Source organism: Mandrillus leucophaeus, unplaced genomic scaffold (genome assembly GCF_000951045.1).
Source record: "Mandrillus leucophaeus isolate KB7577 unplaced genomic scaffold, Mleu.le_1.0 Scaffold415, whole genome shotgun sequence".
NCBI lineage: Eukaryota > Metazoa > Chordata > Mammalia > Primates > Cercopithecidae > Mandrillus > Mandrillus leucophaeus.
This window is the reverse complement of record NW_012104421.1, coordinates 2,107,165-2,132,773: the sequence shown is the minus strand read 5'-3', so window position 1 is coordinate 2,132,773 and position 25,609 is coordinate 2,107,165. Positions and strand designations below refer to the sequence as shown.

The 25,609-nt window shown below is 40.0% G+C and overlaps 1 protein-coding gene across 1 annotated transcript in view; it reads left to right on the top strand.

The window, feature by feature from the left end:
- Positions 1–20,936, top strand: part of SLC24A2 (solute carrier family 24 (sodium/potassium/calcium exchanger), member 2) — a 289,987-nt gene extending 269,051 nt beyond the window's left edge. Inside the window, exons 9-11 of the mRNA XM_011992665.1 lie at positions 8,292–8,381; positions 15,608–15,774; positions 20,468–20,936. Of these exons, the coding sequence (XP_011848055.1) occupies positions 8,292–8,381; positions 15,608–15,774; positions 20,468–20,717 (507 nt within the window). The 3' untranslated portion in view covers positions 20,718–20,936. The remainder of the gene's footprint in view (positions 1–8,291; positions 8,382–15,607; positions 15,775–20,467) is intronic.
- The last annotated feature ends 4,673 nt before the right edge of the window (positions 20,937–25,609 follow it).

The following is a 25,609-nucleotide window of genomic DNA, read 5'->3' as shown; positions in this document are numbered from 1 at the left end:
AACTGGAAGCATTCCCTTTGAAAACCGGCACAAGACAAGGATGCCCTCTCTCATCACTCCTATTCAACATGGTACTGGAAGTTCCGGCCAGGGCAATCAGTCAAGAGAAAGAAGCAAAGGGTACTCAATTAGGAAAAGAGGAAGTCAAATTGTCTCTGTTTGCAGATTACATTATTGTATATTTAGAAAACCCAATTGTCCCAGCCCAAAATCTCCTTAAGCTGATAAGCAACTTCAGCAGTCTCAGGATACCATATCAATGTGCAAAAACCACAAGCATTCATATACACCAATAACAGAGAGCCAAATCATGAGTGAACTCTCATTTACAACTGCTACAAAGAGAATAAAATGCCTAGGAATACAACTTACAAGGGATGTGAAGGACCTCTTCAAGGAGAACTACAAACCACTGCAAAAGGAAATAAGAGGACACAAATAAATGGAAAAACATGCCATGCTCATGGATAGGAAGAATCAATATCATGAAAATGGCTATACTGCCCAAAGTAATTTATAGATTCAATGCTATCCCCATCCAGCTACCATTGACTTTCTTCACAGAATTGGAAAAAACTACTTTAAACTTCATATGGAACCAAAAAAGAGCCTGTATAGCCAAGACAATCCTAAGCAAAAAGAACAAAGCTGGAGGCCTTATGCTACCTGACTTCAAACTATACTAGAAGGCTACATTAACCAAAACAGTAAGGTACTGGTACCAAAATAGATATATAGACCAATGGAACAGAACAGAGGCCTCAGAAATAACCCCACACATCTACAACCATCTCATCTTTAATAAATCTAACAAAAACAAGCAATGGGGAAAGGATTCCCTATTTAATCAATGGTGTTGGGAAAATTGCCTAGCCATATGCAGAAAACTTAAACTGGACCCTTTCCTTACACCTTGTATAAAAATTAACTGAAGATGGATTAAAGACTCAACCATAAAACCTAAAACCATAAAAATCTTAGAAGAAAACCTAGGCAATACCATTCTGGACATAGGCACTGGCAAAGACTTCATGACTAAAACACCAAAAGCAATGGCGACAAAAGCCAAAATAAACAGATGGGATCTAATTAAACTAAAGAGCTTCTGCACAGGAAAATTAAAATAAAACTACCATCAGAGTGAACAGGCAACCTACAGAATGGGAGAAAAATTTTGCAATCTATCCATCTAACAACAGGCTAAGATCTGGAATCTACAAACTTAAACAAATTTACAAGAAAAAACAACCCCATCAAAAAGTGGGTGAAGGATATGAATAGACACTTCTCAAAAGATGACATTTATGCAGCCAACAAACATGAAAAAAAGCTCATCATCACTGGTCATTAGAGAAATGCAAATCAAAACCACAATGAAATATCTCATACCAGTTAGAATGGTGATCATTCAAAAGTCAGGAAACAACAGATGCTGGGGAGGATGTGGAGAAATAGGAACACTTTTACACTGTTGGTGGGAGTGTAAATTACTTCAACCATTATGGAAGACAGTGTGGTGATTCCTCAAGGATCTAGAACTAGAAATACCATTTGACCCAGCAATCTCATTACTGGGTATATACCCAAAGCATTATAAATCAATCTACTATAAAGACACATGCACACGTATGTTTATTGTGGCACTATTCACAATAGCAAAGACTTGGAACCAACCCAAATGTCCATCAATGCTAGACTGGATAAAGAAAATATGTCACATATACACCATGGAATACTATGCAGCCACAAAAAAAGGATGCATTCATATCCGTTGCAGGGACATGGATGAAGCTGGAAACTATCATTCTCAGCAAACTAACACAGGAACAGAAAACCAAACACCGTATATTCTCTCTCATAAGTGGGAGTGGAACAATGAGATAACATGGACTCAGGGAGGGGATCATCACACACTGGGGCCTGTCACGGGGTGGGGGGCTAGGGGAGGGATAGTATTAGGAGAAATACCTAATGTAGGTGACGGGTTGATGGGTGCAGCAAACCACCATGGTATGTGTATACCTATGTAACAAAGCTGCACATTCTGCACATGTACCCAAGAACTTAAAGTATATTTTTTTAAAAAGAGATATAGAGACACAAAATTTACAATTTCTATTGTTAAGGCACTCTAAGTTTAGTAAAGGAAACCAGACATGGCCACATATAACCATGGAGCAAGACTGTACAACTGTATTAATGAGAAGCTGGATTTGAACCCAAGTTCCCTGACTCCAGATCATTTTCATTCTACCACATTGACTGTAATGGGTTTTCCCCCACCAACTGATTAACTATACATTAGGAAAAGCACTTCTCAACTCTGGACCCCATTTTTTCTCCTCTGTGAATAAAGGGTTGGAAGATTTCTAGATTCCCTGCCAGCCATGACATTCTGTGATTAAGGAAAGCATAATGAGATAACCATCAATAAGCTACTGCACGTTTAAGGTGATCATACATCCCAGTTTACCCAGGACAGTCCCAGTTTATTCTCAAAGCATATTGGTTTGGAAGACATATGGGTGTATTCTGCATATACAATATGCCAAATGAAAGAAACCATGCCAGTTGACACAAAAGCCAATAAGTGATCATGCTTTGTTAGAAGATTTTTGTTAGATTTCACCTTGTATAAGTTATCTTTTGCTGTGTAACATACCACCCCAACCTGGTGACTTAAAACAAGACCTTTTTTTAGTCCATAATTCTGTGAATTGGCAATTTGGGCTATCCTCTGCTGGACAGTTCATCTGCTGGTCTTAGTGGTGCTCACTTAACAATGGCTGGGAGCTGGTAGGCACAGGCTATTGCAGCTGGAACAGCTTGTCTCTGCTCCACATAGTCTGTTATCCCAAAACAGGCTAGCCTGGACTTATTCACATAATGGCAAAGTGCCAAGAGCAGCAAGCATGAAAGCTACAAAGCCCTCTTGAGATCTAGTTGCACGCTGTCACTTCCAATACATTCTATCGGTCAAAGCAAGTCATAAGACCAGCCCAGATTCAAAGGGTGGAAAAACAGACCTTACCTCTTGATGAGAGGAGCAGGAAAGTATTGTGCCCATTTTTGCAAACCCCCATAGAACTCATGTGCTTCCACAAGGACCTCTTGAGAAAATATATAGGGAGAGGAAAGAGAGAGGAAAAATTATTAATACCTATTTGCTCCTCCTTAGGGCCTGGCAACCTCTTCCATGGATTTTGTTTACCCAAGGAGATGAACATACTTAACTTTGACAGTATTTACAAGGAAAACATGATTTTTTAATGTATATCGTTTCAGAGTGTATAGTATTCCCACTAGCTTTTATTTCTGCTTTATATGCAAATTGTATGACAGTGTTTGTTGAACTGTGCATAATTTCAGCTCACATAATGTGGGCTTCACACTTACAGTTTTCTTAAATTAATGGCTTTGTTTCCAAAGTAAAAGAACTAAAATATAAACCTCAATGAGGACTAAGTCTTTGATGAAAATTGAAAATAAACAAAATAAAGATTCAAAAAGTTATCTTCTCTCATGACTAGGATAGATACTCCTGCAAAACAAGAATGCATCTAATAAGATATGAAAACGTGACCCATTAGAACTAGGAAGGAACCTGAGAACCCAGCTAGGTGTTTGCAATTTCTATTAATTCATTCATCAAGTATTTATTGAGTGTCTACTATGAGCCAAGCAAGGTCTAACAAGGGTAAAGTAATTGAGACTCATAGAGTTGTGGCGACTCATTCAAGCACACCCAGCTAGAAAGAGGCAAAGCCAAGACTCTAGTCCAGGTCTTCACAGTCATGTTCACTTCCCCAAGTATCAGTTTCTTTATCTCTTAAAAACTAAAATGAGAACAATACAGTCGATTCTTCATATCTGCAGGTTCTGCATTCAAACAATCAGATTGAAAATATTCGGGAAAAAAAATTTTAATACAACAGTAAAAAGATACAGATAAAAACAATACAATTTAACAACTGTTTACATAGCATTTACACTTTCTTAGGCCTCATAAGTAATTTAGAGCTGATTTAAAATATATGGGGGCCAGGTGCAGTGGCTCACACCTGTAGTCCCAGCACTTTGGGAGGCCAAAGCAGGCTTATCACGTGAGGTCAGGAGTTCAAGACCAGCCTGACCAACATGGAGAAACCCCATCTCTACTAAAAATACAAAAAATTAGCTGGGCACGGTGGTACATGCCTGCCTATAATCCCAGCTACTCGGGAGGCTGAGGTAGGAGAATCACTTGAACCCACAAGGCGGAGGTTGCAGTGAGCTAAGATTGCACCGTTGCACTCCAGCCTGGGCAACAAGAGCAAAAGTCTGTCTCATAACTAAATAAAGTATATGGGATGATGCACAAAGGTTATATGTAAATATTCCATTTCATATAATGGATTTGGGCATCTGCAGATTTTGGTATCCTCAGGGGCAGTGGAAGTAATCCCTCATGGATACCAGGGCATGACTGTATTGTCTAATAACAAGTATAATTATCTGAGCACTTATGTGCGAGGAACTTTGGTAGACATTTTATGTACATTAAGTCCTCAAAACAACTAGATTGTTTTTTCTCCCATTTTACAGATGAAGAAGCCTAAGCTTAAAGAAATTAAATAATTTGTCTCAGGTCACATTGCTGTTAATTTGTGAGCAGAGATTTCAATACCAGTCATATTAATCCAGAGACCATACTTTTAATCTTCAGTAGGATTTGGGGGTGGATCTTCATTAAATATATGTCCCAGAACCTTACACAGAGTAGATGCTTAGTGCATATTTGTTGAATTTAAATAGTAAGGATATAGCTAATTTGTACAACCAGCTAATGTCCAGCAACTTTTTCCAAGCCAAGCCGATATCACTCTGATGTACTAAAAGCTTCTAATGAGAGCATCCACTGTCAATTACATAAGTAAACCACAACATGGGAACAAAATGGCCAGCACATGGATGCAATTTGCTTATTTGCTGATTAGTATGAGGTCCATCCCAGCAGATGTCAGGATGAATCCCCATTACTATAACCATAAACTGTCGTGTTAGACCTTGGCTCCAAGGGCTATTTTCTGCCTTCCAATGACACTGGTAACTAAATGACTGTACAGTTGCTACTGAGCAGAGATGTCTGGAATGAGACCACGCTGTCCAAGTAAACAGAATGGTCCAAGAAAAATGAAAGAAGAAGTGATCACCTGGGTTGTGAGAATGGAAATGGTAAAGTAGTTTGACAGTTGGGAAACACTTAGCCCAACTGCTGATGCATGGAAGGTTGATACTTCCAAAGCAGGAACAACATGGGACGTTGGGCGAGGCAGATGGCCATACAGCTGGAATGCTAGTTTCTACTTCCCTGATGCTTTTTTTATTTTCTGACATTCAGAGCAGAGCCTAGTATGATGATCATGATCATGATCATTATGTCTATGGCGGAGTATATTTTGAGCATTATTGGCCCTGTTTTTCTTTAGGAAAGAGTCAGTATAACCTAGATATTGGGAGCACATGCGGTACAGTCAGGCAGACCTAGTTTCAATTTTATCTCTAGTTCAGGATCTGGGTACAGAGTAAGTTCTCAGACTTTATCTACCTCTATCTTATGATGAAGACTCTGAAAATTCACAAAGAAAATTTATTTTTAGCCTTTTTCATTGAGCCCCTAATGCAACATTAGGTATGTTTTGATGCCCATTAATTACTAATTGGCTTCTTAATTATGAGCCAAATATTTAGAGAGGTTGTCATCAAATATTAATTTAGAGAGGTTGAGCATCAAATATTAATTTAGAGAGGTTGTCACTAGTATGTTCATTTGAATTTAGTTCCTTTAATTCCTTGTCTGATACCTCGCTTTCTACCTTACGGCTAAGAATTTTCTGTAGCTCAGTTATGATATTTTTCAGATGAGAAATATGTTCAAATGATTTGATTCTGACTTGTGAAGTTATCTCAAAGAACAAACAGGCAGAGGTACAAAGTTGAAATAATAATTATACATGTATTAAATGAGCTAACCTGGAAAACGAGCAATCTATGAAATGAGGACTCTCCTGGGACACCCAGTACTTATGCCACACCTTAAAGCATGTAGAAAGGTTTTCATTATCCTCATACATTGCCCAGAATCAAGCATTGGTTGGGGCTCAAATCACACATGTGACCCCACATGGCAAGAGCGCTCTTCTCTTTCCTGTAGCAGAGCACAGCCATGGAAGATGAAACCCTCATTGTACGTAGGATCCTGAAACAGTGACTGTGACCAGATGCAAAGGATGGGAAATTTAATAAGCTGAATGCCTTGGAAAACTTGATCTCCTAGCACTGGCTCAGGAAATTCAGTCTTCAGAATCCAGCTGAGTCCTAGCTTTAAAAAAAAAAATTGCTTTCATAAATGAAGATCTAATGGCTGGGTGCAGTGGCTCACACCTGTAATCGTAGCACTTTGGGAGGCTGAGGTCAGGATTTCGAAACCAGCCTGGACAACATGGTGAAACCCTGCCTTTACTAAAAGTAAAGAAAAAATTAACCGAGTGTAGTAGCAGGTCCCTGTAATCCCAGCTACTCAGGAGCTAAGGCAGGAAAATTGCTTGAGCCCAGGAGGCAGAGGTTGCAGTAGGCCAAGATCATGCCACTGCACTCCAGCCTGGGTGATGGTAAAACTGTCTCGGGGAGGGGGGGGAAAAAAAAAAGTGAGGGTCTCCAACTCCACTTTTTAAAAAATTACTTTTTTTTCCCCCATTACCCATTAAAGTGCTTAGGTCCCCAGGAGGGGTCTGAGTCCTTGTCCAAAATATTTTTCTTCTAAAAGGGGGCAGGGAAAAGCATTTGAGGATAACGTTTTGGCTACTCACTGTGGCCTGATGCCCTTCCCCGATTTAATCAAACCTGCTTGGTCTTCCAACCATCCCAGCTAACAAATGGCCCCACAAAACAGCAGTCATTTAAAGAAATGGATGGGGTAAAATTTAAAAGAACCATGCAAATGATCACAAAAAATATATATTAAAAACTTGAAATTAGTAAAGAAAACGTAAGCCTGGTTTGGAGCAATAGAGACTGTGTTCATCATTATTGATATTCAAAAGATTACCATGTATGAGTTTATCTTTTCCTTTTAATGGAGCTCTCAAAAGCCATGACAGAATGTGTTCTATATGACTGCCCAAGGTCAGCCCTTCAAACAATTGAGATTGCTTTCATACAAGTCAACTTTAAAATTCATTTCTCTAGATAAAATTGGATGGCATTATCAAAGCAAAAAGTGGGATTGTTTCTCAACGTGGAAAGCTTTGAAATAAAAAGTGTTTGGCAATAATAGGCGAGAGGCTCTCTGACAGCATTGTGCTGTCTGAGTGTGTTTTTAAAGGACCCCAATTTTTCAACAAAGGACATCAAAAGAACACCACTACAGTGCAAGCCTGGATTTCTCTGTAGTGGGGCTGGGTAAGAAACAGTGCATTTCAAGTGTCTGATTTTTCTGGCTATTTCTAGGAAACTTTAAAAGTGCTCATACTTTATGCCTGGGATAGCATAAAGTCTACTTCTAGAAGCAGAATTGAACATAATGTATTTTGGGGTGGTGAACAGGAGAGAAAACATTCTTGAGAGCAATGTCTGATCTGCCATCTCAGTGGAAATCAGTACAATTGAGCATTTCTGCCTCTGTCTACTCTGGTCCATGTGTGGTTCCAGTGTCCTGGAGAATGGCCGTCATCCAGAATCTATAAAAGCTGTGGTGGTGGCTTCTTCTGTGTGGCTTTCTTGATAATTGGTGGGACTGTAAGATGAGTCTATCTATTTTTAAACCTGCTGATCCTTCCCATTTCTTGTTCAATGGAATTAATCCCATAGGTTTCCTGGCATATGGATTGTTAGGATTCATGGTTTGCAAGCAATAGAAACTGATTCTGACAAACATTGGAGAAAAAGAAAGAAAAAGGAGGAGGGAGAATATGGTGTTAATATTGAGGAATGGCCAAAAATCCAGGCCTTAGAAAGGGCAAGAGCAGAGGGAATCTAAACATCTAATAGCAGGAACTAACAGACATTCTCTCCAAGACTTCCATCTCAGGAACCAGCACTGTGATCATTCAGTTCCTATCAATTTCGCATTTCCAAGGAAGAATCTTACTGTCCCAGCTTGATCAGGAATGAGTAGGGCCTTTTGATCGCCAATCCACTAAGATGCAGGAAATGCTAGAGAAATAGCTACAATGGTGGCTTTAGCTTTGGATTTCCAGATCAGTCTCAACGGATAACACTAATATTCTGAACTCTTCCTGGTTGTCTTTCAGTCATCAAGGAAGTTTTTTCCCATCACGTTCTTTGGCTCCATTACCTGGATTGCAGTATTCTCTTACTTGATGGTCTGGTGGGCCCACCAGGTAAGATTTTGATAGTGACATTCATCTGCCTGGTTTTTCTCCAGTCCTGATTGTCAAGTGTTTAATCATTGTGCTTGCTTTCTGCAACTGCCACAACAGTATTGGGTGTGACACAGACAAGTCAGCATTCCAGGACTAGAGGAATTTATCCACTTAACTTTCCCTAGTCTCCTGGCTGTAGCCTGGAATTGAATCAGCATAGCCTCTGGACAGCCATGTGGAGGCAGGCAAGTCTAACTACGTCTTACTTCTGCAGCCTGACGGACACCAGGACAACCCAGACCTGGGAGCAACGTCAAGATTGTGCCTGCTTCAGTAGTACTTACTTTATCTTGAGCAGCCACTCACCTTACATTCTCACCAGCCTTTCAAAACTGGCTCTAGGAAAGCATCTGGAGACAAAATAGCCTCTTCCTTGAGCTTTACTTTACATAAATGATTATGTATTTTTAACTCAATACAAGTCATAATGTCTATCACAAGAATACACTCTCAGTATTCGTTATTGAAAAACATGAATGAAGAGTAAGAGTCAAGGGTTTCACATTTTCAAAGATAATAGTGGTAACCATTGATAATTGAGTATGTACTACACACCCAGCAATTCACATCCCTTTGTCTTTATAATCTTGACAGTAACCCTATACATAGGTTCAAAGCCTATGAAGGAGGTACTATTATGATCCACAGTTCACAGATAAAGAAGTTAAGCTTAAAGCTGGTAAGATTACCCAAAATCACATAGGTAGAACTAAGATTTTAACCCAGGACTCTGCAACTCCAAAAATCATACTTTTAACCTCTCTTATAAACTACATAAATCCCAAACTTCCCACTTGTATCCTTTGTTTAATATAATCCTAAAATTATTATACTTGGCAACATAAATAAAATATAGCAATTTGAAATAAGGAAATATACACTGAGAACATACGTGAATAGACTTTTCAACAAATGGTGCTGGAATAATTGGATTTCCATATGCCAAAATAAATAAACTTAGATCCTTACCTCATATTTTACATAAAATTTAACTGAAAGTGGATCATAGTTTTAAGTATAAGAGGTAAAGCTATCAAACTTCTAGAGGACAGAAAAAAAAAAATCTGTATGACCATAAGCCAGGCAAAGAGTTCTTGGATACAATACCAAAGCATGATCCACGAAAGCAAGAACATTGATTAGATTTCATCAAAATTAAAACTTTTGCTCTTCAGGAAACACCATTAAAAAGGCAAAGAAAAACCACAGGCTGGAAGAAAATATTTGCAAATCATATATATCTGATAAAGCACTTGTATCCAAGATAAAAGCTTAAAGCTCTGTAATAGGAAGGCAAGCATCTTCAAGTATCCTAATTTTAAAGATCTGAACAGATATTTCACCGAAAAAGATACGCAGATGCCTAAAAAGCACAAGAAAATATGCTCAACATCATTATTGATTAAAAAAGTGTAAATCAAAACCATAACAAGATACCACTTTACACCCACTAGGATGGGTATAATAAAAAAGACAGAACCTAACAAGTGTTGATGAGGATGTATAGAAATTCGAATCCTTACATACTGCTGGTAGGAATGTAAAACAGTGCATCCACTTTGGGAAATAGTTTGGCAGTTCCACAAAACATTAAATATAGAGTTACCATATGATCTAGCAATTCCACTCCTAGGAATAGACTTAAGAGAAATGAAAACATACGTCCACAAACACTTGTACACAAATGTTCAAAGTAGCATTATTCATAATTACCAAAAAGTGAAAACAACCCAAATATCCATCAACTGATGAATGGATAAGCAAAATACGGTATATCCATACAATGGAATATTACACAGTAAAAAGAAATAAAGTACCAATACATGCTACAACATGAAACTCTAAAATATTATGCTAAGTGAAAAAAAGCCAGTCATAAAAGGACACATATCATATGATTTCATTTATATGAAGTGCACAGAACAGGCAAATCTATAGAGACATATAATAGGTTAATATTAATAGTTGCCTAGGATTGGGGAGGTTGGGGGGAAATGCGGAGTGACTGCCAGTGGGTATGGGTTTCTTTTGGGGATGATTAATAAGTTCTAAACCTAAATTATGAAGCCTGCACAACTCTGAATATATTAAAAACCATTGAATTATACACTTTAAAATGGCTAAGTTTTATGGTACGTAAATTATGTCTCAATAAACTTGTAAAAACTAATCACAAGATATCACTTCACAACCACTAGGTTGGCTATTAAAAAAAAGTGGCATGTGTTGATAAGGATGTGGAGAAACATGGCTGCATACATGTGTAAAAACTTGCAGGCTGCTTGCAGTGGCTCCTGCCTGTAGTCCCAGCACTTTGGGATGCTGAGGCAGGCAGATCCCTTGACCCCAGGAGTTCAAGATCAGCCTGGGCAACATGGCAAAACCCTGTCTTTACAAAAATACAAAAAATTAGCCGGCCATGGTAGCACATGCCTGTAGTCCCAGCTACTCAGGAGGTTGAGGGGGGAGGATCATTTGAGCCCAGGAGGTAAAGGCTGCAATGAGCCAAGATCACACCACTGTACTCCAGCATGAGTGGCAGAGCGAGACCCTGTCTTTAAAAAAAAAAAAAAGTAAAAACAAAAAACTTGCAGAACTGTACACTTTTTAAAAAGGAGAATGAGTTTTCCTCTATGTAAAGCATACCTTGGTTTTCAAAAGAATACATGTTACTGCCGGACGCGGTGGCTCACACCTGTCATCCCTGCACTTTGGGAGGCCGAGGAGGGCGGATCACGAGGTCCGGAGATAGAGACCATCCTGGCTAACACGGTGAAACCCTGTCTCTACTAAAAACACAAAAAATTAGCCGGGCGTAGTGGTGGACGCCTGTAGTCCCAGCTACTCAGGAGGCTGAGGCAGGAGAATAGCATGAACCCAGGAGGCGGAGCTTGCAGTGAGACGAGATCCCGCCACTGCACTCCAGCCTGAGCAACAGAGCAAGACTCTGCCTCAAAAAAAAAAAAAAGAAAAAAAAAAAAAAAAAAGAAAACGCTGGCTGATACACTGTCTTATTTCTGCAAGTTATTTTATATTATTCATATCACAGTTATTTTACTGACATTTGACTTCAGATTACTCTTCCTGGATATTTCCAAAAAATCATTGGCTTCCTGAGCAAGTTCTCTGTGCCTTGGAGTCATTATTTTCTATACTCATTGAGAGACATTTGCTACCAACACCTGGCAGAAATCACAGCAGAAGGTGGGCTGCTTTTCAGCCTCCAGATGTCCAGGCTGAAAGGACTGTTTGCCATTTATAACATATAATAGTTTTTCTTAATAATCATCTTTTATTTCTTCATATACTAATAAAGAAAAAATGGTGTTTTTCTAACTTGCTGCGATATGTTGTTTCCCAGATATTTCTTTTTTGCCATTTTATAAAACATCATTATTCAGGGTTCCATCTTTTTCTTTTTAATGATTACCTTAATTCCAGTCTTGTTTTCTTTTTATTCTTTCAAAGAAAAGGAACACAAATTCAATGCCTGAAAGAATAATTTTAAAAAGCCAAGGTGAATGAAAGGCATAAACGGAAGCCTTACTTTTCAATGATGGAAGAGAAGTTTCTCTTTTTTCCTATAGAAAGACTTCTTTCAAAACACCCAGACAGCTGAACAAAATAGATTCTGTTCCAAGAAGTCTAGCTCTAACTCTGTTGTTTGTACTTCTGAACTATAAAATCCATAGCAGTTACACCATTTAGTGTTCAACTCTTTTGTTATCAACACTTTTATCATAAATGCTATTTGATAATTTGGCTACTGTTTGGCAAAAAATAAACGTCCTTCACCTACAACGCTTTAACGCAATTTGCCCTTGGCTTTTTTTGGGTTTTTTTGTGGGTTTTTTTTTTGTTTTTTTTTTTTTTGCCTTTTTGTTTTTGTTATTTTTGTTGCTTATTGTTTTTGCACTTTAATGAATTTAATGGGTGATGAAAATCTGTGGTTAAAGTCAATCCTGCATCTAATATTAGAAGTTAATTTTAAGAGTCAAATAAGACCTTTTGTCTCATTTAGCCAATTAGCATTCTTTCAGATCCTCCTTAAACCAAGGCACAGAACTGCATTACGGAATACTGGGAGCAGCATGGGCCTCATGATTGGCTTTTTTTTTTTTTTTTTTAAGAAAATGAAAGAATTTCCCCAAAAGACTGCTGATATTCTTTCTATTGAAAGCTCTAAGCCTCTCTGGTGCTCCCTGATTTGTCAGAGTACTGTCCCGTCCATGTACCCATCATCTTTACTGATTTGACAAAAGTTAACTTGAGTGACATGTACTCAAAACAAGCTCATGAAGACTAGTTCTCCTTCCACGAAAGGATTTCTAGAGCCACACAGATTCACCAGGGCTTTGATGTCTAATGAAAATTCTCATGAAGTTTTCCATGATGTGAATTGGCCCCAGTAAGCCCATTTCTGTTCCTGCTACCAGACACCTGATAGTCTAATAAATTGGAGAGGGAAAGGAGTAATACCTGAGTTATAAAATCTAGTTTTTTGGCCAGGTGCAGTGGTTCACACCTGCAATCCCAGCACTTTGGGAGGCCAAGGCATGCGGATTACCTGAGGTCAGGAGTTCAAGACCAGCCTGGCCAACATGGTGAAACTCCGTCTCTACTAAAAATGCAAAAATTAGCCAGGCGTGGTGGTAGACGCCTGTAATCCCAGCTACTTGGGAGGCTGAGGCAGGAGAATCACTCGAACCCGGGAGGCAGAGGTTTCAGTGAGCCGAGATCACACCACTGAACTCCAGCCTGGATGACAGAGAGAGACTCCGTCTCAACAAAAGAAAAAAATTAAAATTAAGTATAGGTTTTTTTTTTTTTAACATTTACTTTATGCCTGACACTGTGCTATATGCTTCATTTGCATCATCACATATAGTCATCAACAATTCTGAGTGGATATTTTCATTTTACAGATGGGAAAAACCGAGACTCAGGGAAGTTGTCTACCTTGCACTAGGAGTGGCAGGCTAGGATTTGCACCCAGCACTGTCATCTTCCAAGCCAGTGCTCTTAACCACACCACCATCTTTCTCTTCTTCAATTCCTATGTTTTCCTGTATATAGTAGTGTTAAAACTCCAAATATGAATTATTTTGTTTATATTTTGGGGACAAGGTCTTGCTATGTTGCCCAGTCTGGTCTCGAATGTCCAGGCTCAAGAGATCCTTGTGCCTCAACCCCCAAGTAGCTGCGACTACAGTGCATGCCATTGCGCCCAGCAAATAATTTTTGAAACAGTCGCTACTTTAGAATTCCCTCCAAGAATTATTAAGAATGTTCTAAATAGATTGGAACTTGCCAACAGTGACAATTGTTTAGTCAGCATCTTCTCAGTCTTTGACAATGCTTCACTCCAAATCTAACAAACAATTGACAACTTTTGAGAATATTTTGCTCAAATAGGGCACTCCTGTGCAAAACTCTTATTGAACTTTTTCTAGGAGAATCAGCAGAAAAACATGCTGGTGAAATCACCTATGTATGCGGATTGATTTGCTTACTCAGCAAATTGGTACTAAGAGTCTGCCATGTACCAGGCTCTGTATGTTCTGTCAATTAGGGAGATCACAGTGACCGAGGTGAGGATCCTGCATATATGGAACTTACTAATGGGGAGCAGTGATTCTGTGTCCCATGAGGACAGGGTAAGCTAGTTAAGCTCATCAGGCTCTGGAGTAGGCATGATCATCAACATAAAAATATGCTTTTAAGCTAGTAGGAACCACTCTATTTCTTATAAAAATAAGAATTTTTTAAAAAGGGTTAAGAAATGAGTGTATTCTATTTCCTAAAAGCCTTTATCCTTATGTGCTATTTTGGCCCTTTAAATTTTTTCAAAAAATGCTGGACATCATCAGATAACCTATTGGAAACCAGATGGAAAGCATTATCTTGAAGGTTTTCAGAGCCACAGTTCACCAACTCCAGCAAAACATGTACAGGTTTTAAAAGTCCCAAGAGGCCAGGCACAGTGGCTCACACCTGTAATCCCAACTCTTTGGAAGGCCAAGGCAGGAGGATTTCGAGGCCAGGAGTTCAAGACCAGCCTGGGCAACATAGTAAGACCCATCTCTAAAAAAACTTAGCCAGGTGTGGCAGTGCTCACATGTGGTCCCAGCTACTCTGGAGGCTAAGGTTGGAAGATCGCTTGAGCCCAGGAGGTTGAAGCTGCAGTGAGCTATGGCTGTGCCACTTCACTCCAGCCTGGGCAACAGAGCAAGAACCCATCTCTAAAAATAAAAATAGAAAGTTTTTCTAGAAAGTCCCAAGGAGACAAATTGCTCAAGAGAATGGAGGAGCTTCCACCTGAGGCTAGACCAACCTTTCAAAATAGAACTCATCAGTTTTAAAAGGCAAAGACAAAGACCAAAAAAAAAAAAAAAAAAAGTTAATAACCACCCTCCCCTTGCTTTTCAATAATAATGTACTATTTACAAAGAGTCTTTCACAAATTATCATTTAGTCCTCACAAGTACCTGCTAAGTAGGTATTATTATCCCGAGTTTATAGATGGCAAAGTGAGGATCAAAGACACTGTACAATTGGTACAGTAAGCAAAATGTCAAGAAATTAACACATACCAGAGCCAGATCTTGGATCCAGGTCCTCTGATTTTCTGGCTTTTGCTTCTCCACAGCTGCTTTGCTGTGTGTTACCAAAACCCAAAACACCCAGCATCGAGTTTCCAGTGGAAATGATAGAATCTTGAAGTGTTTAAGAATGGGTTATAGACACTAGGAGATGCTAAAGGAAAATTGAGACCTTGGGTGTCAGTCCTTGGTTTTGGTAGTAAGTTGAAGGGCAAATCTGCCACAGGACTTTGTGCCACTGCCCCTAGATTCCATGGCCAATTGACTTTTCTACCTCTAATCCTGGAGCTTCCCTGACTCAGTCTTAGAAAGCACCATATAAACGCTGCACTCTAGCCCTCTAGAGCTCTTTATCGGAGATTATCTGTTTCTCATGTGAACATTCCTGATGCCTTGGGTCTGAATATCCTAAAAATATAAACTCTATTAGCAATGATTGCGGCTTATTCATCTTTATCATCTCAGCACTTCGCATAGCACAGTATGGAAATGCATTAAAAGGAGGTTGCATTGAAATTTTTGTGGTTTTTATGATTTTGTAACTTCAAACACTGAGATGTGTGTTCCTGTCCTGACATTTAGGTTGGAGAGACAATCGGCATCAGTGAAGAGATTATGGGCCTGACCATCTTGGCTGCTGGGACCTCCATCCCTGATCTTATCACCAGTGTCATAGTGGCCCGGAAGGGGTTAGGGGACATGGCTGTGTCCAGCTCTGTTGGAAGCAACATTTTTGACATCACTGTAGGGTGAGTAGAGATAGTTCTACAAAGGTGCACACCAGCTCCACCAGTGTCTTTGTCTTCTTAGAAGCTGCAAAGACATGACCAGGATCTCTGAGCCTACGACTAACCAATACCAATACAGAGTAAAGACTGAGAATACCATTTCATTTCCCCAATTCTATTCCTCATTTCAGAGAACTTAATGAAAAATAAGTCATCCCTAGACAAGCAGAAACACATACCTACATACAGAATGGATATTTTAGGAAATATTTTGGGAGAATTTCACTTATATAACAACATTCAAGTGGAACTGAGATATCATGTGATAGCTTCATGATAAGAATGTTCACATTCTAATTTTAATTCAAGTCCCCACCAGCCTAAGGTGAGATTTGGATTTTAAGGTAGATTGGGACAAACATAGGCCCACCATACATATCTTGTATCCTTCCTTGGAAAATACTGAGAATCTTGGCATTACCATTTCTTTATCCGCACTGGTGAAGATATTCTAGGTTTTCTGAAAGCCAGAAGGTGAGATCTGTTCTTACAATGAAACAAACGTGAGCGCTCAATATGAATAATCACTAAAGTGAATCGGATTGGGGTTTGGGGTGCTGTGATCTCTACCATTTTATTTAACTTGTCAAAAGTAAAAGTAGTCTGACAAACTTGAACATCAGTACCCTGAGAAATAAGATATAAGACATTATCCTTACGTTCCCTGGAGTACTGGGCTCCTAACACTTGAGTTTGGAACCTTACTGAAAGCACCTACTTTTTCATTGAGTATCTTATTGTTCTGTCTTGCACCTTTTCATTACCATATTGTTTTTCCTACAGTGTCTACCATGTGCACTGTGTGTATATTTTTCTCCATTTAAGCCACACAATAATCCTATGAAGTATTATCACCCCTATTATTCAGATAAAAATACTGAAAGGCCCAGAGTTCACACAACTATTAAATGCAGTAGCTAGGATTTGAACAAAGAGTCTGTGCTATCAATTGTAGCACTCTCTGCATAAAACTGTGCTGTGAGTGTCCACTGTCTCAATCACACATGAGCCCCCACTGAAGAGCTCTCCATGCTTGTCTGACTGGAAAACTCTGACTTATCCTTTCAATGACAACTTAAATCCTGATTTCTGATTCCCCTGGGCCTGACTTAGAGGCTCTTGTCCCTACAAACTCTCTGTACGTCTTACTCTTGTCCTGGTATATCTGCCTACTAGACTGTGCATCCCCAAGAGCAGTAACTCGTCAGAGCTTTGCTATCACTGGTAGTTGTTTGACACATGTTTGTGGAATGGATGGATGGATGGATGGGTGAATGAATGAATGCCTAAACAGTGTTTCTCAATTCTGTGGTCCAAATATTCATAGTAGTGTTCTTGATCAATCTCTAGTTTAAAAAAAAAATAATAGTAATGTTCTATAGTATATTATGAAGAATTACAAAATGCTTTTTGTTCATTATTGTTAAATTATATAAACACACAAATGGAAGTTTAAAGAAAAGTCACTCCTAAGTCTATCACTCAGAAACGACACTTCTTTTTTGTATGTTTTCTTCCATGTATTTCACAAAGTTTTCTTAGTAAAATATTCAGTTTTATCTGCTTGGAAGGCTTTTATTTTTCCATTTTAAAGCAATATATGCCTGGCAAGAAAGGCATCTATGAATAAATTAGTAAATCATAACCATTTTTCTAAGACTCTTCATAGCTCATAACTAACATTTTGTAGCTTCAAATTTTCCCTCGTTTTTCAGTGGCTTTTTCCTTTTCATTTATGGGATTTTTAAAATTTTTCTGCTATGGGAGTTTTGATGAACATCTTTATGAAGAAAAACCTCTTTCAATTGTTTTGTTAGGATAAATTCCTTTAAGCAGTATTAATGAACTAAATATTTTGAACATCTTAATGGCTATTGATGTATTTTGTATATTTCTTTTCCAAAAAGTTCTTTCCCAAGAATTTACACCAGCTTACAACATTTTTGACAATATATTGAGTGATGTCATTAGCAATATATTAAGTGTAAAAGTTTCTTCATCGCTTTGCCAGAATTTTCTTTATGCTTCTGAAATTAACATATACTCACAGATACAGAAAATAAAAATAAAGGTCCAGGGCGCAGTGGCTCACACTTGTAATCCCAGCACTTTGGGAGGCCGAGGCGGGCGGATCACAAGGTCAAGAGACTGAGACCATCCCGGCCAACATGGTGAAACCCCGTCTCTACTGAAAATACAAAACTTACCTAGGCATGGCAGCGTGCGCCTGCAGTCCCAACTACTCAGGAAACTGAGGCAGGAGAATCGCTTGAACCCAGGAGGCGGAGGTTGCAGTGAGCTGAGATCGCGCCACTGCACTCCAGCCTGGGTGACAGAGCAAGACTCTGTCTCGGGAAAAAAAAAAAAAAAGAAAGAAAGAAAAGAAAAAAAAAAAGAAAAATAAAGCTTAAAGATCAATAACTCACCACCCTTTTGAAATTCTTGTGTATTTCACATGATTGAAATTACATTGCTATTTGCGTGTATGTATGCATCTTTCATTTTTAGCTTACAATTGTATTATGGCTGTTTTCCTGTAGCATTCTAAGCTTGTGATTTTTAAACAGCTATATAACATTACATTTACTTATTTGCTATTTAACTAGTTCCCTGTTATTAGAGGTTATTAGAGATACTCAGTTTTTTATTATTCAAAATAACACCGAAATGATCATTTTCTGAGTAAAATTTAATCTGCATTTTCAGTTATTTTTATACTTAATTCCTGACAATAGAATTGGTAGACCAGGCCGGGCGCGGTGGCTCACACCTGTAATCCCAGCGCTTTGGGAGGCCGAGGCGGGTGGATCACAAGGTCAGGAGATCGAGACCACGGTGAAACCCCGTCTCTACTAAAAATACAAAAAATGAGCCGGGCGCGGTGGCGGGCGCCTGTAGTCCCAGCTACTCGGGAGGCTGGGGCAGGAGAATGGCATGAACCCAGGAGGCGGAGCTTGCAGTGAGCCAGGATCACGCCACTGCACTCCAGCTTGGGCGACAGAGCGAGACTCCATCTCAAAAAAAAACAAAAAACAAACAAAAAAAAGAATTGGTAGACCAAAAGGCATGAAAAGTGTCATTTTCCCCCGAAAGGTTTTTGCAAGCCATTTGTAGTGCTATTAAACTCAACTTCACTAGAAGCGTGTGTGTGTGTGTGTGTGTGTGTAATAAGAATAAAATTGGTTTTGGTTTTTTCTTCACGAGATGGAAGAAGAGTTTCCCAGACCAAGTCCCTGTCAACGGCTCTCAGTTTGGCATCACCGCCACTCTCAGGCCCTCCCCTTCCCTTTTCTGACTTTTCACTGCTGACCCCAGGATGCCAAGGCTGCCCCCTCCCACTAAGAACTGGAATTACCCCTTGTTCCCAGGCTGGGAACCCCTCCCCGACAAGTTCACAGAAGGAAGCCCCTCCTGGCCAGGCTCTAGTGGATAAAGTGCCTGTACTGATCCCCACAAGGCAGTAACATCGATCACTTCAGCTTGGCCCAGGTTAATATATGCACCCAGTTAGGGACTGCATGTGCCAGGCCTGGAATTTCAAAGATCCACAATGCATGGGCTCTGCCTTCCAATTCCCTCTCTCCAGCATAGGAGGCAGATCTATAAACTCACTGCCCCTTTCACCCTCATTATTTCTCTCTTCCTTTGGAGAACGTAATGTTTCAAAAGAGTACCTCCTCTTCCACACCCTGAGACTAGGCCAAAACTGAACCTCTCTTAGCTTTTGTCACTCAGAAAGCTCAGCCAGCCAAGCAGGTATCTCCTTAGCCACGATGCTGTCTTTAGGCTGATGGGTACAGCCAGACGCCTATCACTAGCCACTTGGAAATGCCCATGTCCCCTGAGCCCTGCACTTCCAGCATCTTCCTTTCTCAGAGTCCTAGTCAACACTTGTGGTGTAGTGGAAACTAGCTCTCCTGAGGGCTCTCAGAATCACCACTCTGGATAGGAAACACAAGAGATCCTCAGATTTTAGAAACTGAATGACAAGGGAGAAAACAGGTATAAAAATATATAATAAAGTTTTTTCAAAAAACACATCACAAATGTAAGATACTGCCTTCCTTAAATCTTTCAAAAAGACCAATTTTTCATCAAACAATTGTCAACATCTTTCCCAGAATAAATTTCAGACTATGATATTGTATCATGGCCCCCACCACCGTCATTTAATTTCTCTTGCCTTTAGATTGTTATTTAAGTCATTGCTATTCTTTGTCTCCATTTTTTAATTTTTTCCTTATTTTCACCACTCATTTCTCTACCTTTTTTGCACCTGCCTGCTCCCTTCACCCTGTGCAAATCCTGCAATTCAGCTTTTTAGGACTGAAAGCAACATTTTAATCTCAACTAGGAAGGAAACAAAATAATTTCCAATCAAATTCACAAATGCAGAAATCACCGACAGCAGTCATGTCTTTGATGTTGTCTAACTGTTCTCCCTGCTCTGAATTCAGTCAGAACATAAAGGTTTTTAAAGTCTTATTTCCTTATGTGGTTTCCTGGGCCAACCGTGCCCGAGTCATAGTGAACCTAACAAGACACACAGATTAGAGTTCCTGAGAAAGTAGTAGGTTGTTTGCCTTCTTCAACGTGTCTGACTACTCCCCCCTTGTCTTCCCACTCCCCTCTGCCCTGCTTCCCTCCTGCACAGGCTCCCACTGCCCTGGCTCCTGTACACGGTCATTCACAGATTCCAGCCAGTGGCTGTCAGCAGCAATGGCCTCTTCTGTGCCATCGTCCTTCTCTTCATCATGCTGCTCTTCGTCATCCTCTCCATTGCCCTCTGCAAGTGGCGAATGAACAAAATCCTGGGCTTCATCATGTTTGGCCTCTACTTTGTGTTCCTGGTGGTGAGCGTTCTCCTGGAAGACAGAATTCTTACATGCCCTGTCTCCATCTAGTAGGAAAAGCCATATCTTGCACCAGCAGCGTGAATGATCCCTCCCCACTCTGGGCTCTGGGCTCCTTGACCTCTTGAGAAGAGGCAGCTGGCACACAGCCCTGGGTACCAAGTGTCCCTCCTTGATGGATTTGAGGAGAGATGGATTCACACTGGACCCATTCACTTCACAGGCTGCTTCCACTTTGCCTACTCAAATGACTTCATGTAAGAGACAAAGAGAACCGTCAATATGGGGCTTCTCCCTATTCACCACTGACAGGTACTCCTCGCTGGTCGGAGGTACATTCGATGCAAACAACGACAGAGGCTATATATATATACACCTATAAATATACATATTATAAATATACGCACATGAACACACAAATCCTGCCTGTTCCTGTACTATACCTCTCCTTCCATACCTATAGATTAGTACATACCTGTAAATAAATAGAAAGAAAAATTTTATATATATATAAAATCATATATATATAAAAGTACAAATGCATCTTTTTCAGGGATAGCTCTAGTATATTTATAGTACTTATTTGAAGAGGGGCATCAACCTGCAGTCTGGACTTTACCTCTTAAGTGCAAGAGGAGAACTAATGGAACCAGTAGACAAAGGTAGCATTGCTGTGACCTTCAGCCTGCCTTGGACTTACTGGGATCCTGCCTAGTAAGGTAGATGGTTCAGAGAAATAGTTTGCAGGGAGGAGGGCTTAGTGGAGAAGGTCTGTAGGGCCCTGAATTGAGCCTTCCAAAACATTCCCACAAGCCAAACAGGGAGACCATCTGCTCACCTCCAACTGAGTACCCTGACCAAGAAAGTCAGGGTACTTAGGACAGACAGAGGTTAAAAACCTAGGCTGGGTGGACATTGGTTTGGGGAAGCAGGGAGGTAACCAGGGTTGGGCTTTTTGTTTTGTTTTGTTCTTATATTGTCCCAGCATGCAAGTAGAGAATATGACTACAAACCAAATTAGTGCTTTTTCTAGGACAGCAAGACTATATAAACTCAACCTGTATTTTTCCAGTGCATGTCCCATCATCATCAAAAGAAGGGGGGTAAGTTTAGCTGTGATTGTCATTTAGATATATTTTGATGCTAAGGGCTGCCAAGAGAGCCTAGATGTGTGATAAGAAACCATCCAGTAAAGGTGCTTAGTGGGCCTTGCCACCTAATGGGATGAAAGGGCATAGTTCTTTAAAATGTTTTCCAATGTAGTCATAAAGGGCTTTAGTGTCTGAAGAAATCATTATTCCCAATAGCACTAAATTAACTCTGATCAGCACTGCTTGGGTTGAGACAGATTAGAGATGCTTGGAAAGGCATTTACACACTCAGTGCACCCCAGGAAGGTTTCCGAGTGCTAGGTCGAGTTGTACCAGGACCAGACTTTGGTTAAAGTTCTTGTAACATCTATGTCTCTTCTTCCATCAGGACCTTATCTGGGATTCTGTCTAGGTTTTAGAGTACACTGTATTTGACAGCTTCCTTACACTGGTTTCGAGCTATTCCTCTAACAATTTGATTTCTTGATTTTGCTCAACATTACATGGAATATTTTAATTTCATGCATTCAATGCCCGCAAGTTCTGCATGACACCTTGTGTGACTTCTCAGATCTATGTCAGTAGAAAATAAAGCCAGCAAGGGGGAAAAAAATAGGCAAACTAAATCAGTGGAAAACTATATAGAGCGCTTTTCATTTCTCCAAGTCATGCTTTCTTTAAAATCAGTTGAAAAATTGAATCAAGGATGGTTCATTATTCTGTACCCATCCTATGTCTTAAGTCGGTACATACAGCATATGGGAAATTTCACCGTATGTGTTCCTATCTCCAATCTCTTCTCTCATTGACGCCTGCTATGATTTTCTTGTGACCACATACCTCTTAACATAGGAAGATAGGATGCAGAACTCACAGCGGAATAAGAGGAAAGGTAACCTGACAGCCCCAGATCAAGCTCAGTATTCCTTCCAGAAAACCCCAGCTCACCCCACAGAGCATGGCAATAACAGGAAATGCCCATCATTGCTCTTCACCCAGAAGCAAAAAGCACTTCAAACCCGAGGCCCCCTGGGAAAACAAGAAATCAAGATGGCTGCCAGTCGGAGGCTGGTTTTCACGTCTCTCCAACTCGGCAGAGCGGGGCCTTCAGATGTGTGACAGTGCCTGCCAAGCTATTGAAACACCATCCAATAGAGGCACTCAGTGGAACCTGCCACCTAATGGGAGTGAATCGCATTCATCAAGGTCAGGACTTCGTACTGGGGCAAGAATTTGTGCTGCTTCCTTTGAGTGAAAGAATGAGGAAGTGAACTTTAACGTTAAAAAACTCCAGTTGTTTTCCCTGTATATTTTCTGAAGGGCAGCGAAGTTGGTTATTGTGTGAATTTTATATTATTGACCGGTGTGGTGTTTGAAACAAGGTTTAAATAGGTGACTGACTCAACTGCAAACAGATTATGTAAAACAAAAGTTGAAGGAGACCTGGTGCCGCCCTCTTCTTATTCCCGGTCCTCCCCCTGCTTCCTCACTCCCTCCCATTTATTCCCAGCTCACAGTGAAGAATGATCCAAGCAGCTATGGTGCCCTTTGCTTGTCTCAGAGCTCCACTTCACAGGAAGTGTTGTGGTCTTTCATGTGAAGTTGCATTTGAGGAGACAAAATTTCCAAGCCCCGTTCCCACATCAGTCATGTGCACCGAGCCTGACTTACAATAGCACTGCTCCCTCACTGGATGGGACACAAGTGATTCCACAGCCTGCCCTTGTTTTCCCTTCATTTCTGTATAAGTGGTTATGTGTTGAGCCAGGGTAAATTCAGAGAGATGTGTACAGAGTTCAACAATGGGTCTTTAAACCATTCAAATCATTGGCATAATTATAAGAAAGAACTTTCCACATCATGGTTTCTAAAACAGGACATCTCTAACTCCTTTCCTGCATGCCTGTGTATATACATATATAAATATATATATATCTTTATACCAGATCTATATGTACACATATAATATGACTTACATCATCACCCTCTGACCCCATCACATTCAGGATTCTAAAGCAGGGAGCATCAAGTTTGCCAAAGTCAAGGAAGAGGAAAGTCATGCACACAAACCAAAGGGAACATTTCTTCCTGGTTTCATAAGGTTGTTTGTTCCATGCACGTATACCTACAAATATTCACGTTATGTACCCATATTTTCCCACCCTAAGAATATCGATTTATAGCCTTAAGGAACTCAGTCAGCCATATCCCTAATGCTGATATAGAGGCAAAGAATACACAACAGAAAATACAGAGCAAAAACTTAGACTGCAGATACTCTCTTTGCTTCTCTGGAGCAGGGTATAAAAGATATCAACAATTCAAGAGCCAACATTGTATTAATCCATCTACAGTAAACAAGTTGCACGCAAATGATTTCATTTACTCACAGCAAACCAAGCAGGTCTTGCTTGCTGTCACCACCTGCCCTCCCCCATACTTCCAAGGCAGCAGAGCAGCTTGGCTCAAACTGACAATTCCCAAATAGAAACTCCTAAATTGCATCTGAGAATGCCCGTGCCATCTCCAGCTGCCCTCTGCACCTGACCAGATCCTGATGAACTGAAGCTGAAGATTAGATGGTGTTTATGCAGCTTCCCAGGACCTAAACTGAGTCAGTGACAGAGCAATGATATATGCAGGGAGTAAGGGATAGGGTTGTTTATACTCTCGGCAGATGCAGAATGTCCTAAAGCCTTGCCCAGAAGATTATAAAAAGAGGCGGAGACTGTTTTATATTCAGGGAAAATGCTTTGTAAGGCTTCTAACAGGTGTCACCTGACAAGGGCCATTATAATTTATTTTATAGGGAAGACATGAATCAGGTGGTTTGGAGCCCTTTCAGCAAAACACAGCTGCCTCACTGATTAGACATTTGACAATGTTAATGTACATCCATTCCTGGGCAGGGAGAGAGTTGGCAAACTCCCCACCACTGCACATAGCTTTTAAAGGCCTCTGGAACAGTGTGAGAAGAGGTGAGCTACAAAGGGAGCCCACCTCCAAACCACCTTAACAAGAAGTTGACCAAAGAAATGACACCTGGTAGAGTGGCTGGCCAGATAGAGTTGAAGAAGATGGAAGTTGTGTTAAATGCTCTGCAGAAATTACTGCATTGGACTATCTAACATGGGTCTGATGGCAAGCATTTCAGAACATGTCCGTGTGCTTTCCTCCCCACATCTGCCAAACACACACCCACGTTCCTACACACACGCAAGATTATGTGGATGCTATGCTTCCTTGCACCTGGACAGATTTTTTTCCAGTAAGTAGGTGGCCCTATTATAGGTGGCAGCTCTGTTCTAGAAGAAAGTGAAGCTGTTCTCAGGGTGATTTCTGGAAAAAACAACTCTCTCCTGAAAGCATGCATAGAAGTCAGTGCTCACTCTTGCTAAGCCACATCTTCCTTAGCCATTCAGCTTAGTATTTTTAAAAGATACCTCCTCAACCCCTATACCTCTTTCAACAATATTGTCTTTAATTACTAAATAAGGCCTTGTCATTAAGAGTGGGTTAGGAAAAAAAATAGAATAAGGAAAGGGAAGAAAGGAGATATTAATCTCCTAGGATTCTAAGAAACCAAGTATCACATTGAAATATATCCCTCTGTAGTTTGAAATGGTTACAAATATCAGGCTATGTTTAGCCAATTACAAGAGCCCATATATGGTTTTAGATTTTTTAAAAAAAATAAAAAATAAACCATCTCAGGAAGACCTTGGGAAAGAAAAGTAACCCTGCCCTATTCCACCATCTATTTACAGTTGGCTCCCTGACTCTGCCTCTGCTTCTATCTTTGTGTTTCATTTTTAATCTCGCAGCTTCATATTTTTTAAATATATAGCAAAC